Source organism: Juglans regia, chromosome 14 (assembly GCF_001411555.2).
Source record: "Juglans regia cultivar Chandler chromosome 14, Walnut 2.0, whole genome shotgun sequence".
Lineage (NCBI taxonomy): Eukaryota > Viridiplantae > Streptophyta > Magnoliopsida > Fagales > Juglandaceae > Juglans > Juglans regia.
This window is the reverse complement of record NC_049914.1, coordinates 9,320,681-9,336,039: the sequence shown is the minus strand read 5'-3', so window position 1 is coordinate 9,336,039 and position 15,359 is coordinate 9,320,681. Positions and strand designations below refer to the sequence as shown.

Genomic DNA, 15,359 nt, shown 5'->3' with positions numbered 1-15,359 from the left:
GTTCATGAGCCCAAACCCTCTTATCTTCCACATTATCAGAACATAGAGGGATTTTTAGGATATCGGAGACTAAACTTGGATTGAAGAGAGATCTTAACTTTTGAATATCCCACATTCTAACATTATCAACAAATAAGGAATCAACCAAAGGCGGGTTTAATCCCTCACATCCCCTAACCCCTTCTGCCACTAAAGAAATATGCCCCGGAATCCACTGATCTTGCCAAATGTGAACAGCCCTTCCATTCCCTATCCGCCACCTACACCCCGCTTCTAACCATTTTCGGGCCTCCCAAATCCTCCTCCAAGTAAAAGAGGGATTTCTACCCAACCCAGCTTTCATAAAACTGGTATGAGGAAAGTACTTTGCTTTAAATAATTTATGCAAAAGAGACTCTTCATTTTGAGACAACCTCCACCCCTGTTTTGCAAGAAGAGCAAGGTTAAAAGTTCTTAAATCTTTAAAACCCAAACCTCCACAATTCTTTGCCTGACACAACTTATTCCAGCTCAGCCAATGCACTTTCCTCTCATTTCCTTTTTGTCCCCACCAGAATTTAGCCATCATACCTTCTAATTCAGCACAAAAAGTAGCTGGTAATAAGAAACAATACATGGTATAGGTTGGGATTGAAAGAGCTACTGCTTTCAGCAAAATCTCCTTCCCCCCTTGTGACAACAAATTCTCCTTCCATGCTTGAAGCTTTTGCCAGACCCGTTGTTTGATTGATTGAAAAGCACTCTTTTTGAACTTTCCTATAGCAGGTGGAAAACCCAAATACTTTTCATATTGCTGTATTTCACCATTACTCCAAAGGCTTTTGATCACCTCCAAGTAAAAGGTGATAAATATGTTTGAGTGTTGGAGAATAGGCTTCCTAGTTCCTACATCTACTTGATGTGTGAGAGTCCACCTTAGAATCAGTGCTCCTACATGTAGCCTTTTATAATCTCACCTCTAAAAAATCATCAGCTTTTGAGGGGATCATAAGATTTTCCATCTCAAGTTTTTTTGTTTGGTCAAGTGAGGATTCCATATATGGAACTTACCAAATACCGAAACTGCCCTTTTGTGCCTCTGCCAAAAAAAGAAAAAAAAAATATAATTTTGCACTCTATTATTGTACTGTTTTTTTTTTCCTCGAGATAAATCATTATGTTATATGTTTAAAGATGAGAAATATTTTAGTCATAATTTTTTTTTATAAAAGTAAATAAACAAAATAACGCAACTTAATATGATACGTTAGATTGTAAAATTATTTTTATTGTAAAATAGATCTAACATATCATATGAAATTATGTCAGTTTGTAAATTTACTTTTCTAAATTTTTTTTATGGTTCTAACACTTCTCTTTAAAGAGAAAGAAAATTATAAGGGTTGAGAATAATGAATATATTTGGAGGCAAGTAAAACATCACAGAAACAAGAGAGTTATACAAATGAAGAATGATAAATACACGTAACTTTTTATAATATTTTACATAATTATGTTTTAAAATGAGGGATATTTACGTAACATACATTATAAAAATAACATTATTTTATAAAAATATCTCAAGTTTAAAATATATATTATAAAATATATTGTATGGATATTATTATCCTTATAAATATTGTATGAGATAATTTGATTTGCAATGTTTAAATTTAAATTTATATTCTTAGTATGCCATGTAAATGGTCATGTGTGATGTGAAAGTTTTTAAATATAATTATTTTTACTCTTATATAAATCATATGGTCGGGGATTTTTTTGATACAAATGGGATATCCAATGCAAAGAACTCTCGTGAGAACAAGGGAATGGAATGCAGCACGTAGAGTCGATATAGAGAGTAGGGACCACTATTAGATGATTTGGATCAACGACAATCTAAAACATAATATAAGTATTTTGATTGCTTCTCCTAAAATTGAGGGAAAGGATATTTGTAGAGGAGGCCATCTGATTGGACAATGTGTAAGCCCATGCACCGACGATAAGATTGGAATGAGAGGCTAACCGCATCTTTAGGTCATGAGAACAGACGTGAATTTATAGAAGTGAAATAATTTAAATTTAAATATTTTATAGGATTTTAGAAAATAAAAAAGAAAAATTTGAATTTTTTTTTATATTTTATTTAGATGTTTGAAAAAATTGTAATGATTAAACAATGATTAAATAAAAAAATTAAAAATTAAAAATACTTATATTGAGTATTTAGATGTTGAGTTGAGATGAGAAATGTCAATATTGAGATGAAATAAAATGAAATTTCTTATCTCAACTCAACATTCAAACCAATCCTAAGCAAGGGTCTTAAGTCCCTTATTTAAGATGCTTGTTAATGAATAAAAATGTTATTTTTCATGAGATATTATAGATTTGCATTTTTTTAATCTAAGCTTGATTATAATATGTTAATATCTAAGGTCTCTACACTATACACAATCTATATGATATAATTTGATTTGTAATATTTAAATTTTAAAATTTATTTCAAATTAAATTATGCCATATAGATGATGTGTGGTAACTGAATATCTCATATTAAAAAGAGCATTGCTGTTCATAAGCCTCACACACCACACACCACAATTTCTTTTATTTTTTTTTTTAAAATTTAGTTTTATTCTTCTTAAAACAGTTAAATTATTTTACTCATCATCTATATACTACATATTTAATAAGAGAAAAATTAAAAAAGAAAAAGAAAAATAACTATTTTTTTTCTTCAATAAATATATAATATAGGACTACTGAGTAGAACAACTCATCTGATATCTCGTGTTTCCATAGCCTGCACAACAATCTTTTTATAATTACAAGTCGAGAAATTTTGAGATTAAAGATGTTGAATTTCATATTTCTATTATTCTTTTCTCTTTTGATGCTGCGTTATTAGCTAGTTTTAATTAATTGTATTTTGAAAAGAAACACGTAGTACTAATTTGTAATTGAAAGAGGATGCAAATAAAGAACACGTATATAATATAATCCGCTCCATCAAACATGTTCCTAATTAAGAGGAGCGGGTCCATGGTCCATAAAAAGTACTCTTGTGCACACAATCATAAGACATTTAATCAACTTATAGTATTCGTAAATTAATATTGTTTAATTAGGCTCATTATTTCATTAGATGCTCCTTTACTTTACAAACCATGTGACACCGTTTCATTGTCTGGTCCCATCGTCTGGTCTGTCTCCCCAAAATGATTTTTAGTTTATTATTATTATTATTATTATTATTTAAAAATAAACGATTTTACAGCCACCGACGCCTCGTACGTGACTCTTGTTCCCTGTAAGCATTTCTTTCTAGATTTCTAATTACACGGTTCATTGTCACATTTATTCGGATTATTTTAATATATGATTAAAATAGTAAATATGGATTATAAAGACCTAATTAATCTAAATCGGCCTTTTCCGCAAATCCCGTCATATAATAATTATGCCATTTGGCTATCATAAGTTTACTATTCAGATCATGGCCCTCTTGGCGTGGCACCATCATGCCACGTGGTTGGTTGGTTATATATAAAATAAAACAAATTCAAAATAAAAGCACTTTTAAAAACACAAAAGAGTGAAATTCTAAAATTTCTCTATTTTTTTTAATGTTTATATTGTTATTTTTTTAATAAATCACGTAGCATTTTCTGATATGCATTCAAATGCACTAACAGATTGGAAAATACAGTTTACTCATGCATTGGCTTGCTTTCGATGCACTTCATTCATAATTCCAACGTTGGAGGGGTACTGAAAAAAACAACACATAATACTAAATAAATAAACTCTAATGACGAGACTTGATGCATTTACACGCGAAATACGGGCAGATCTAGTTTCTGAGCGTAACTTATAATTTATTTTTTTAACGTACAAATTTAATAAAAAATATTAAACGATTCATATTATTTTTTATAATATAATATTTTTTATGATTATTTTTATATGATTATATTTTAAATGAGGATATTTCTGTAAATTGATATTATTTTTTAAACAATTTTATATAAATATTCATAATTTAAAACATAATTATATTAAAATTTTTTTTTAAAATATATGTCTATCATTTTTTATTATTAAACCCAAAGCATATTTGTCTAACAGAAAACGACGCAGTTTATACTTTTCGTGATGTTACGCACTGTCATGTCGTTTAGGATACCAGATAAGAAATGGTGGCCACTGATAAAAGCAACAGTCATATAGAGTCCATCAATGAAACAAAGCTGACTTGGTATGCCCTCTCTCCTCTTGCCCACTTTAATTATTATTTATTTATTTTTTATTTGAAAGAGTGAATGCCTAAAGGAAAATTCAAATAGTCAAATACAACAAATTTTGTTAGTTTTAGTGGAGTTTGAGCAGATAGAACAAGTTTTTTTTAATCTTAATTTGGACTGATATTATAAGCATTGATATGTATGCGAATATCATGTTTTTTTTTTTAAATATTCAATTTCTATATACTAAAGTCAAAATAATATACAAAATTAAAATTAAGAAATTATATGATTTTTAAAAGTTGATGCACACTTTACAAACTCGAAAGAGAAAAATATTTAAATTGGAAATGGAAAAATATTATGAAACTTCTTACCATTTGTTGTTCATATGAATTTCTTACTTGGATTTTACTTTGATGCACAAGCCAATTAATTTCAAAGTAATGCTATATACAGTCGTGAAATATGTAAACGTCGTGCAGTCGCTTTGAAAAATAGTAGAATCTACTATAAAAAAATTAATTTCTTTTCATGTAGATCCCATATTTATTCATTTTTTCAAAACGATTGCACAATGCTTACACACTCACGACTGCAAATATCATTTCTCTTAATTTCAATAGAGTCTCTCAACGTTCTTGTATATTATAATTCAATATATATTTTAAGTAATATTAGATACCATTTTACAGTATACAAATTCAGCACACTCTTTAAAAAAAAATGATATTTATTATTAAAAAAATAATTTTTTATATAGGCCTCAAGTTTACCCACTATTTTTAAGAGAGTGCGCGAGACTTTACAATCTAGAATTATAAATATCATTCTTCATAGAATTTTATGTATTTTTTTTTCAGCGTATATTCTTTTATTATGTGTAAGTTTTATGCATTTCTTATAAAAAAATTAAACAAATATGAAATTCATATAAAAAAAACTCTTTATATTCAAAAAGAGTGTGCATTACTTGTAAATCTCAAGATTGTATTTAGCGTTATTTCTTTTTTATTAACTTAGATTTATCTTTTTGTAAATTGTAACCACGAGATAAGAACATATTAATTGACATCTAGCTTGATCAATACATTGTGGTCATGTTCTGTAATTAGAAATGTTTTTCTTTTTTTTTTTTAGTAAATTGAGGAATTCTTGGTAATTTTCCCACTTATTTAATTATATATATCTATCGAAAAGCGAAATTAGGAAAAAAAAAAAAAACTTACACGTTCAGATGAATTTTCATCAAATTTGTAACAAAAAATTATATCGATGAGCGAGGAAACGCACCCTACATTAGAATTAAATAATAAGTAACGATAGGAACAAATTCAAAATAGATAAATTCAGTGTAAATCTTTTTTAAAAAAAATAGATTTTATTAATAAATAATATTTTTTATAATTTTTATTAAGTGAGATTTACTTTTTTATAAAGACTTGCCAATAAATTATCTATTTAAACTTATACAAAATAATTTCTCTTGAATAATATACCATTCCCCATAAAAACATAATAACCTTAATAATTCAAACGGTTTATAATTAAAAAAAAAAAGAATGAAGTGTACGGCTGAGATCTATCCAGAGGAACTTCTTTGAATAATCAATCCACTCTCGACGTGTAAACAGGGCTTGGTCGTCTACGGCCCAGTGGGTCTACGGTACTGTATGTGGAATCAAATAAAACTACCCGAGAAATATCTGACTGCTGCCCGAAATCAGTCCGTGCCTGCCCCTCACTGACACGGTCAGCTGCCCGATTCTTCTTCTTCTTCTTCTCTCTCTCTCTCTCTCTCTCTCTCTAAAGAGACTGGAGGCTCTCTTCGTTTGCAGGACTTATAAATGTGAGCTTTATACAGAGATAGCAAACGAGGCCACCACCTCTGAAGGAACGTGGAGCAACTTAGAGGTGGAGCGCCTCTCCGGTGATCGTCAGTAAAATGCGCTCACAAGTATAGATATATAGAGAGAGATAGAGAGGGAGGGAGAGAGAGGAATATGGGTCAGGGACTGAGTTGCGCAGAGAGTCACGAGCACGGGCTCTTCAGGGCAGTGCTAGCCGGGGACTTGAAAACTGTGGAGGCTCTACTGGAGAGAAACCCGGCTCTCTTGCACCACGCCACCGTCTATGATCGCCACTCTGCGCTTCACGCAGCGGCCGCCAATGGCCAGATCGAGGTGGGTGCTGTTCCTTTTCAAGAGGTCTCCCGTTCTGTGACTTTTCAGGGTTCTGACTCCTGGAGTTTTTCTGTGCGGGTGAAGTTGAATGCTGTTCTATTCATTCTTTTGGGTTAGTTTGTTGATGTGTGTTTCCGCGTTTTGAATACGTTGCAGATATTGTCCATGCTTTTGGATCGATCTGTAAATCCAGACGCGTTGAATCGTCAAAAGCAGGTAAGAGTTCGTATTTACTTCATTTTTATTTTTTCCACCTTGTATTTTGCGACGAATGTGATCTTGTGATGTCTTTTCTTTTTTTGCTTCGAAGTGACTGATCTTGTGGTTAGGTTATCTTCATTTATGCCTCCTCTAATTCTCGTTTTGATTTATTGATTTGAAACTTTCCAGACTCCGCTTATGTTAGCTGTAATGCACGGCAATAACTCATGCGTAAGAAGGCTCCTTGAAGCTGGAGCTAATGTCTGTAAAGTTTCCAATTTAGAATTTCCGATTTTTCTCTCATTTATTGGAGCTGAGATTTGAAGATTGATATAGACAATCTTAACTTCAGATATTGATGTTTGATTCCCTTAACGGAAGAACCTGTTTGCACTATGCTGCTTACTACGGCCACGCCGATTGCCTTCAAGCAATTCTTTCTGCTGCTCAATCTAGTACAGTTGCTGTTTCTTGGTTGGTCTCTTTTTGCGAATTGATTTGGCCCGCTCCCTGGTTTGATTTGACTTATGAGTTTTCGATAATGATACTTATGGTAATTTGATTGTTTTGCAGGGGATTTGCACGGTTTGTGAATATTAGAGATGCTAGGGGAGCAACACCACTGCACTTAGCAGCTCGTCGAAGACGGCCTGAATGTGTACATATTCTGCTAGACAATGGAGCTCTTGTTTGTGCTTCCACCGGCGGATACGGGTAATAATTACAGTGAAGTAAATCGGTAATGATTCATGATGTTCATTTGTTTTGTGGATTGATATATTGCTGTTTACAGCTTCCCGGGAAGTACTCCTCTTCATCTTGCTGCCAGAGGGGGATCTCTTGATTGCATCCGTGAGTTGTTAGCATGGGGTGCGGATCGTTTTCAAAGAGATGCATCTGGGTATGATTAATTTTCTTCTTAATTCGAACCAAAACGTGCTTAGTTATTCAGTGTATCCGCTGAAAGTTTAATAATATGCTCAGATTTCTGGTATCAGTTAATCTAACATGCTCTCACTGAACAATAATGTCTGGCTTATCTCGTGTGTATGTTTTTGTGTATATATATTAAAGAATTATCTTGAATATCCGATCTATTGAAATCTTGTGAAAAAATTGGACTTGAAAAAATAGGGCCATTGCAGTAAACACTCCCCATCTATGCAATGGTTAAATTTGGAAATATTTGCATTTTTAGAAGAGTCTTAATTTTATCATATATCCAATGTTTTGCTGACCATTCTATGGATTTAAACCAGCGATATTATTTTTTGGTGACAGAAGTGCTATTCATTTTTGCCTCAACTTGATATTCTAAAAAGGATAATCGAACTATTTGTTTCATTTACAGGAGGATACCGTATGTGGTTGCTTTGAAGCGCAAGCATGGAGCATGTGCAGCCTTGCTAAATCCTTCATCCACAGAGCCTCTTGTCTGGCCATCACCTTTGAAGTTCATCGGTGAGCTTAATCAGGAGGCTAAAGCTCTGTTAGAACAGGCCTTGATGGAGGCAAACAAAGAGAGGGAGAAGACCATCTTAAAGGGAACTGCATACTCTCTTCCGTCTCCATCTTCATCTCATTCTGATATTGGGGTGGAGGACAACATTTCTGAGGTAATGTTTCTCCCCATACTTGTAGAAATGCTTACTTGACTTTGATACTTTTTCATAATTTAATCAGAACGTATAAAATTTGAATTTCTAGAGATGCTGTAAATTTCAAAAGGAAATGGAGAAACATTATTAAGACCATATCAAAACCAAAAAAACATATGGAAGTTTTTGAAGTTCAAAACCGTGATTTTGAATTCACAAGTTATATTACGATAACAAACATTTCGAAGCTGAGCAAAGATGTTTAGAAGTGCAGTTTAATTTATGATCCAACATTTGAACTGAACTGCTAGTCTTCCGATGAAAATTTTCTGAAGCCTTACTAATCAGTAACTTGGGGATACATGCATGCTACTTGCTTTATATGCACTCCTTGGCACATGCTTCCCTATTTTGAGGTGTTGAATTTCAACTTGGCATCTTACTTGCATCCATAATATTGGTTAACGATTTGCTTTTGAGCAAAAATTAATATATTGGTCCTGGTCCAAATTATGTTCCTTAACCTAATCAGAGAGACTGGAAGTTTTGCAAAAAGTCTTTTTTTTAACACCAATTTCTGAGGCAGAGTCCCCTGCATTCTAGGCAAATCTTAAACCTATCAATTTGAAGCCTTGTCCCAATCATTAACTTAGTTTCTGGTATTCTATTCAGCCAATGTGAGTTTGTAAGAACCATATCTCCTGCTAATTAGTAATTACATGAACCATTAAGAGATATGGATTGTTGCAAATATGGATCTGATGTATTCATTGCGACAATTATTCTTCAGGTCAGCGATACCGAGCTATGCTGCATATGCTTTGAGCAGGTGTGCACAATTGAAGTCCAAGATTGTGGACACCAAATGTGTGCACATTGCACTCTAGCGCTTTGCTGCCACAACAAACCCAACCCAACCACAGCATGCCTAAGCCCACCAGTTTGCCCATTTTGCCGAAGCACAATTGCCAGACTGGTAGTTGCAAAGATAAAAAGTTATGAAGACACTGAGCACAGTATCGGTGATATGAGTTCTTCCAAGTTGAGAAGGTCAAGGATGTCCCAGAACTTAAGTGAGGGAAGCAGCAGCTTTAAGGGCTTAGCCTCATTGGGGTCAATCGGAAAGATGGGTGGCAGGAACTCTGGACGGATTGCTGCTGAAAATGAGTGGGTTGATAAGCCTTGATGTTGGCAGGATTTTTTTTGCAATCAAAAGATTTCATTTGGCGATCAACGCCATCACTACCGGATCCATTCGTATGTATAGATAGAAATCCATATGTTTTTGTAGTTTTGGGAAATAAGCAAAGTGAGTTGCAGTTTGGGTTGGGTAAGGCTTTGTTGTGTGGGTCAAGTTGTAATATTTCTATTACTTGGGATTGAAGAAGTATCGATGATCTTTGAGAGGGGTCTCCCTAACACCCGAATTGGTTAAAAAAAGGAAATTCCTTTTCCTCAAAAGTAGAATTCAATATTCTGCAATAGCTGCCACTTTGGGATAATTGGACCCCTTGGAAAGAGTCAAGGAAGGATGTGAATGAGTTTGGGGGGGTGTGTTTTGACCCCACCAAGCCACTCTTTCTTTTGAAAGAGATATGTAAATATAGTTCTTATATTTTTTCTGCAAAAAATTGAATAATAAACTACAAAGAGAAAATGTCTGTTTGGCTGTTGGTTTCATGTGATCATGTCTCCCTTGGTTTTAATAATTCAGGCACTCCCAAGTCTCAATTGATTTTAATAAGAAAATCCACACACATAAGTCAGTCAGATTGATTACCCAACTTTCGTATCTGGTTGGGATCCCGGTGAAGATGATATGTCATGATGCTGACACGTGGACTGGATGTTGGGCCTATTGAGTATGTGCAGTTAGACCCTAGCTTTTGGATATATGATATTTGGACACACATTCCAAGTACCAAGCCAGCTTGTTTTGTAGTAAACTTGCATGCTCTTAAAAATATTGCATGGCATGGGTGTGGCCAAGATATTGCATGGCATGCTCTTTCAACATCTCGTTTGAATACACTAATATTTTTATCTATCTTATTTTATTATTATAATTTCTTTTAATTCTTATATAAAATATAATAAATAATTCAAAATTTTTAAATTTAAAAATAATAAAATAATTAATATTAGTCAATATTAGTCAATAAATAAAGTTTCGATTAGACACTTTATCGACTTGTTCTCCGGGTCCCACGTTTCATGGATGATTGGTGTGTGTCATGTCAACTTCTTCAACTGGGTCCATTGGAGGGACAACATATCTAACGGTTCAGATTCAAGATCTGTGGTACATGTGGGATCGGAGCCGACACCTAGAAGAAATATATGGTGTACCCAGGGAAGAAAATGAAAATAAATAATTAAATAAATAAGAATTGCATCCCTTGTTCACCTCAGATCAAGTTCTACTACTGTTCTAGTCAAAATTCTAAGGGATGGATGGTCAATGCAATTTGACAATATTAACTCTGTTACGTATTTGATAACAGAAAAGAGTATCAATAATATTTATTATTAGGAATTTCTTTTTCTTTAATGAAACGTGTACCTTTTCTCTTTTCTTACTTACCAGACACAAACTCTTAGTTTGATTTTTAGATATTAAAATAGTTTTATCAAATTTTATTTTATTATTTTTTTAAAATTTTTATTAAAAATATCTATATATATATATAAACTGCTTATACAAATGAGTTTTATAGCAAAATATCTATACTTAATGGGTCATTTTCAATCCAATCTCAATATTTCATTTAAAAAAACTCAGAAATTTACCAATTTTGTTCCCACTTGGAATCCAATAAAAACAGTTGAATATTCACATGAATCTGGTTATTGGGAGACGCCAACCACAGTTATCAATCCTTTTCTCCGAGGTGGCTGCTGTTGAATTCACAAGCTGAAGAAATATCTCTCTATTTAAAATCTAAAAAATCCTTGTGGCCGACACCTTAGCACTTAAAAAGGATGTTTCGCCTGGTCGTCAAAGTTATCAAACTTTGAAAATTATTATTTTTTCTTTCATTTTTTTTTTAAATAAAAAAGGTAGTGGGTCCATCCATTTCCATTTAGTTGGGGGTTTTGATCAGCGACTAGTGGCCAAATAAATTTTAAATAATAGGACAAAAATTGGACCAACATCCATCAGCTTCGTCAGGTTGCCTTAAAAAGTATAATGTCAACAATAAAATGTGATGATGTAATCTTTAACAAAGCGTGCAAAATCATAATTCTATGAGATACGATTAACAATAAAATGTGATGTGTCCCTAACAAAGCGTGCAAAATCATAATTCTATGAGATACAAACAGCTAATCTTCTACTCAAGAAATTTGGATTATATCATACTCTGTGTTACCATTTGTTTCAAAAGTTTAAGTTGATGAGAAGAGATAGATTTTATTATTTATTTTATATCTTAATACTCCTCCTCACATATAGGTCAGACTCTCACTTCATGAATGATCTAACATGTGAAACATTTAATTAAATGAGATAGAGTGTAAAGTCAAGATTCAAATTTTGATGAAAAAAAATAAATTTTATTATTTATTTTATATCTTAACACGCTCACAGGAAGTCGGGAGCTTCTTAAAAATGTTTTTAGTTTTTACATTCTTAATTATACATATTATGTGAGGCATTTTGAGTGATTATAATTTAAATAAGTGATACAAAAAATGGATTAAAATATACCAATTTGACAAGCATTGTTAACTACGTACTTGGCACAATTTTAACCATCAAATTAGAATAGCGGGTGAAAAGTGAAAGTTCTCAATAATTTATGGCGGAGTTTGAAACTTTAGAATACAACAAAAAGTATGTTATGATAAATAAAGCCACTTTTCTCGCTTCGGGTCTCCATTGCCATTGCCATTGGCACCTCTCATCGATGCCTTGCACAAGTCTCCCACGAAACTGAGTGCATGGCAGTTGACGTTATTTTCTACCCACGAAACACACCAACAGGCAACAACCTTCTTAATTACTGTCTTGTTCTGCATTTCTCTGATGCATCCTCATCACGATCGAGGAGGGAGAAGAGACTCTCTGGCATAAAGCTCACGCGTCTCCATGCATCACGGGCTTCATGATTCCTCATCATCTTGCCCCATGCACGTGATATCCTCTGCCCTGTCCTCCCTCACCTTTGTAATTATTTATTCCAATCATTTTGATCCTGTATCTACATCTGGAGTTTAGCCCATTCCCACCACAATTCATGACCCACATCGTCTTAAGTTGGCCCAAGCCTATTTTAAGTTCAACTTCCATTAAAACCCATAAAAACTAACGAAACAAAACTCATATTTTCTCTAAACAATCTGAAAAAAATAAAGGTGTATAGGCCTTTTGCCAAAGAACACTAAGAATTTTAATCCCATAATAAAATTTAAATTTTTTTTAATGCATAAGATATACTATTGGCATTCATTCATTCTCTCTCTCTCTCTCTCACAATCTTCTTTTTCCCTTCAAAATTTTAATGATATTTTCACTATCATAGATCGATGCAGTACTCCTCATATGATCACTTTGTACGTACGTCTTGGGCAAATCCAATTAAGAGGTTTAAAATAGTTTCCATATCTTTCCAAGGCATGCAGTTTACTCCATCCTAGGACAACAATTGAGAGCTAAAAAATGGATTTTGCACACATGCATGCATGCTTGTTCAGTCCGTTGATTATCCACACATGCATGAAAATAGTGAAGGAACTCCAACCCCATGATCACCATGCTCATGATCTAGTACTCCCTTTTCTCTTCTCCTTCCGACATCTGAATTACTAGCACCCGAACTAGTTTGAGGAGGAGGAGCAACACGACCATTAACAAAAAGTGAGTTTGGTTCTGTAACAGGCTGCGCCAATCCAAGTAATTCTTCGGGTCCAATACCATTGATAGGGTTCTGGTTCCTTTGATAATATTCGTCATGATCAGCAGCAGCTGAAGTTTTTCTCTCCACAGCAAGAAAATGGCGAAGAGATGAAGGATTTTTCACACTCATACCATCAGTTCTGTCCCTTAAGCACAAAGAGAAAAACCCTAATGATCTGGGCAGCTTGCTGCTGCTCTTCTTTTCCTTGAGGGGTTCGGTTTTTCTTCTCCGTATTGATCTTCTAGAAAGCTCCAAAATGCTGGAAACGCCTATAAGGCTCCCAAGCGTGACGCTCCTGTCATGGAAAAAAGACCCTGTAGACTGCAATTATAATGCAGTACCACAAAGGCATGTGGTAATTCAGCAAAAGATCAAAACATTTTTGTCCAAAAATCTCAAGACATTATAATAAAGTACTGTTGCTGAATCTCGAACCGAGTGGGTCGAGTGATCATTTGCCAAATTCAAAAAGCTGTTCAATTAGAATATTAATGTTTAGACAGCAATTTATAATGATTTGAAAACACATGATGTCTAGTCATGTGAGATAAATTAAACTTGTAAACAGTTTTGATTAAACTCAATTCGAGCATTCCCAAGAGTTCATTTATCTTATTCTTCAAAATACATTATAAAAATTCATTTTTTTCTATTTTACATATTGATTTTTACAATAGGTCATACATCATCTTATCTATTTTTTTTCTATATCATTTAAATATTTTTTAAAATATTTTTTATTTATTTTAAATATTTCTTCTAACTACTAATAATTTTGCAAAGGAGAGAGAATAATTAAAAATGTTTTAGAGTTGTGAACAGTATTCACTACATCTAGAAGATTATTGTAGTAAAATATAAAATAAAGATCAAAATACAAAATTTATGGGAAGGGTTATTATGAATGATCTTAGGTTCGCATTGTAATATTATACTAGAGTAATTCTATATACAACCGTAAAGTACGTAAACTTCGCATAATCGTTTTGAAAAAGAATGAGATCCACTATTAAAAAATTCACTTTTTTTAAAACGATTACGTGACGGTTGCACAATTCATAGTTGCGACTATATTTTCTCATTATACTAGAATTGTAAAATTTAACTCCCTCGATCCTAATGAATTGTCTCTCTAGTCGTGAACAAAATGAAGATCAACTAACCAATCAAATGAGATTCGATGAAAATGGTAACGGCCTTAGAGAGATCAGATGATCAAGAAAATGACATTCAAACCACCAAGAATCTTTGTTCATAAGAGGACAAACAGAGAGAAACTGAAAAAGGCAATAGTTCATTCCAATCATGTCAAATGACTTTGTTTGCTTGTCCAGAAATTTGAGATCCCAATAGAAATATCAGAGCCGAGACTCCTGTACAAAATAATGTACGAAAGCAATTTCTCTATTTTTTAATTTAAATATTGCTGACCTCTGTGTCCAAATCCGATGAGGAAGAATCTGTGGAGCACGTTGGGGAGCCAGTGAGTAGAGTGTTGAATGATACTGATCCAGAGAAATCATGGTTTCTAACCAACCCTACTCTCACATTCAATGGCTGCAGACCCAGAGGCCAGCCTTCCTCCTACAATCAAATCAATCAGAAAAAGAAAAATATATGAATTAGACAAAAATGAACAATGGAACTCGGCAATAACAAACAAGACAATGCTCAGGAAAGTCAGACCCACTATCAGAAAATTATAGGAAAAAACAGTACAAAACCACCTCAGAACCTGGGCAGACAGAACAAATCTGAGGGAGAGAACCAGGGAGAAAATCCAAATGAATTAGAGAGAAGACAAACGAATACCTGTCCAGCGGCCATGTCTGTCAAGTACTATAACAGTACTTATGCTGATTGATTATGGTAAAAACAAGTCCAATGTGGTCACTTCAGGTAGCAGGAATGAATGAACGAACGAATGAACTGTCATTTAAAAGAACTGCTGTAATTTGATGGCTACTGAGAAGACGAATCAGGTAAATCTATATATAGGGGTCTTTCAAATGTACAGTAGTTCAGAATTATTACTTGAGAGAGAGAGAGAGAGAAGTAAAAACAAGCAGAAGGGACTAAAAAAGAGTGATAAAATGAGTAAAAGGAGTTATCATTTGGGTGCACACTTTTCTCTCTGCATTCCTTGGTTTTGTTGACCAGAAAACGAAAAGGGAATCATTTTGTTTCTGAAGTAAACAAAGGCAAAAGTCCAGAAGGAGCCAGTTCATCAGAAACTGTCCTGACAGA

The 15,359-nt window shown here is 33.4% G+C and overlaps 2 protein-coding genes across 2 annotated transcripts; one reads left to right on the top strand and one right to left on the bottom strand.

Annotated features, from left to right (window-relative positions):
- Window positions 1–6,027: 6,027 nt before the first annotated feature.
- On the top strand, window positions 6,028–9,630 carry LOC108992995 (putative E3 ubiquitin-protein ligase XBAT31). The gene is made up of 8 exons (XM_018967743.2): window positions 6,028–6,412; window positions 6,569–6,628; window positions 6,803–6,874; window positions 6,966–7,087; window positions 7,187–7,327; window positions 7,407–7,514; window positions 7,965–8,229; window positions 9,002–9,630. The coding sequence occupies exons 1-8, from the start codon at window positions 6,233–6,235 to the stop codon at window positions 9,395–9,397; spliced, it is 1,344 nt and encodes a 447-aa protein (XP_018823288.2). The 5' UTR covers window positions 6,028–6,232; the 3' UTR covers window positions 9,398–9,630.
- A 2,395-nt stretch (window positions 9,631–12,025) lies between these two features.
- LOC108992952 (uncharacterized protein At3g17950-like) lies at window positions 12,026–15,076 on the bottom strand. The gene is made up of 3 exons (XM_018967678.2): window positions 14,925–15,076; window positions 14,544–14,696; window positions 12,026–13,433 (listed from the first exon to the last, which is right to left on the bottom strand). The coding sequence occupies exons 1-3, from the start codon at window positions 14,937–14,939 to the stop codon at window positions 12,918–12,920; spliced, it is 684 nt and encodes a 227-aa protein (XP_018823223.1). The 5' UTR covers window positions 14,940–15,076; the 3' UTR covers window positions 12,026–12,917.
- Window positions 15,077–15,359: the final 283 nt, after the last annotated feature.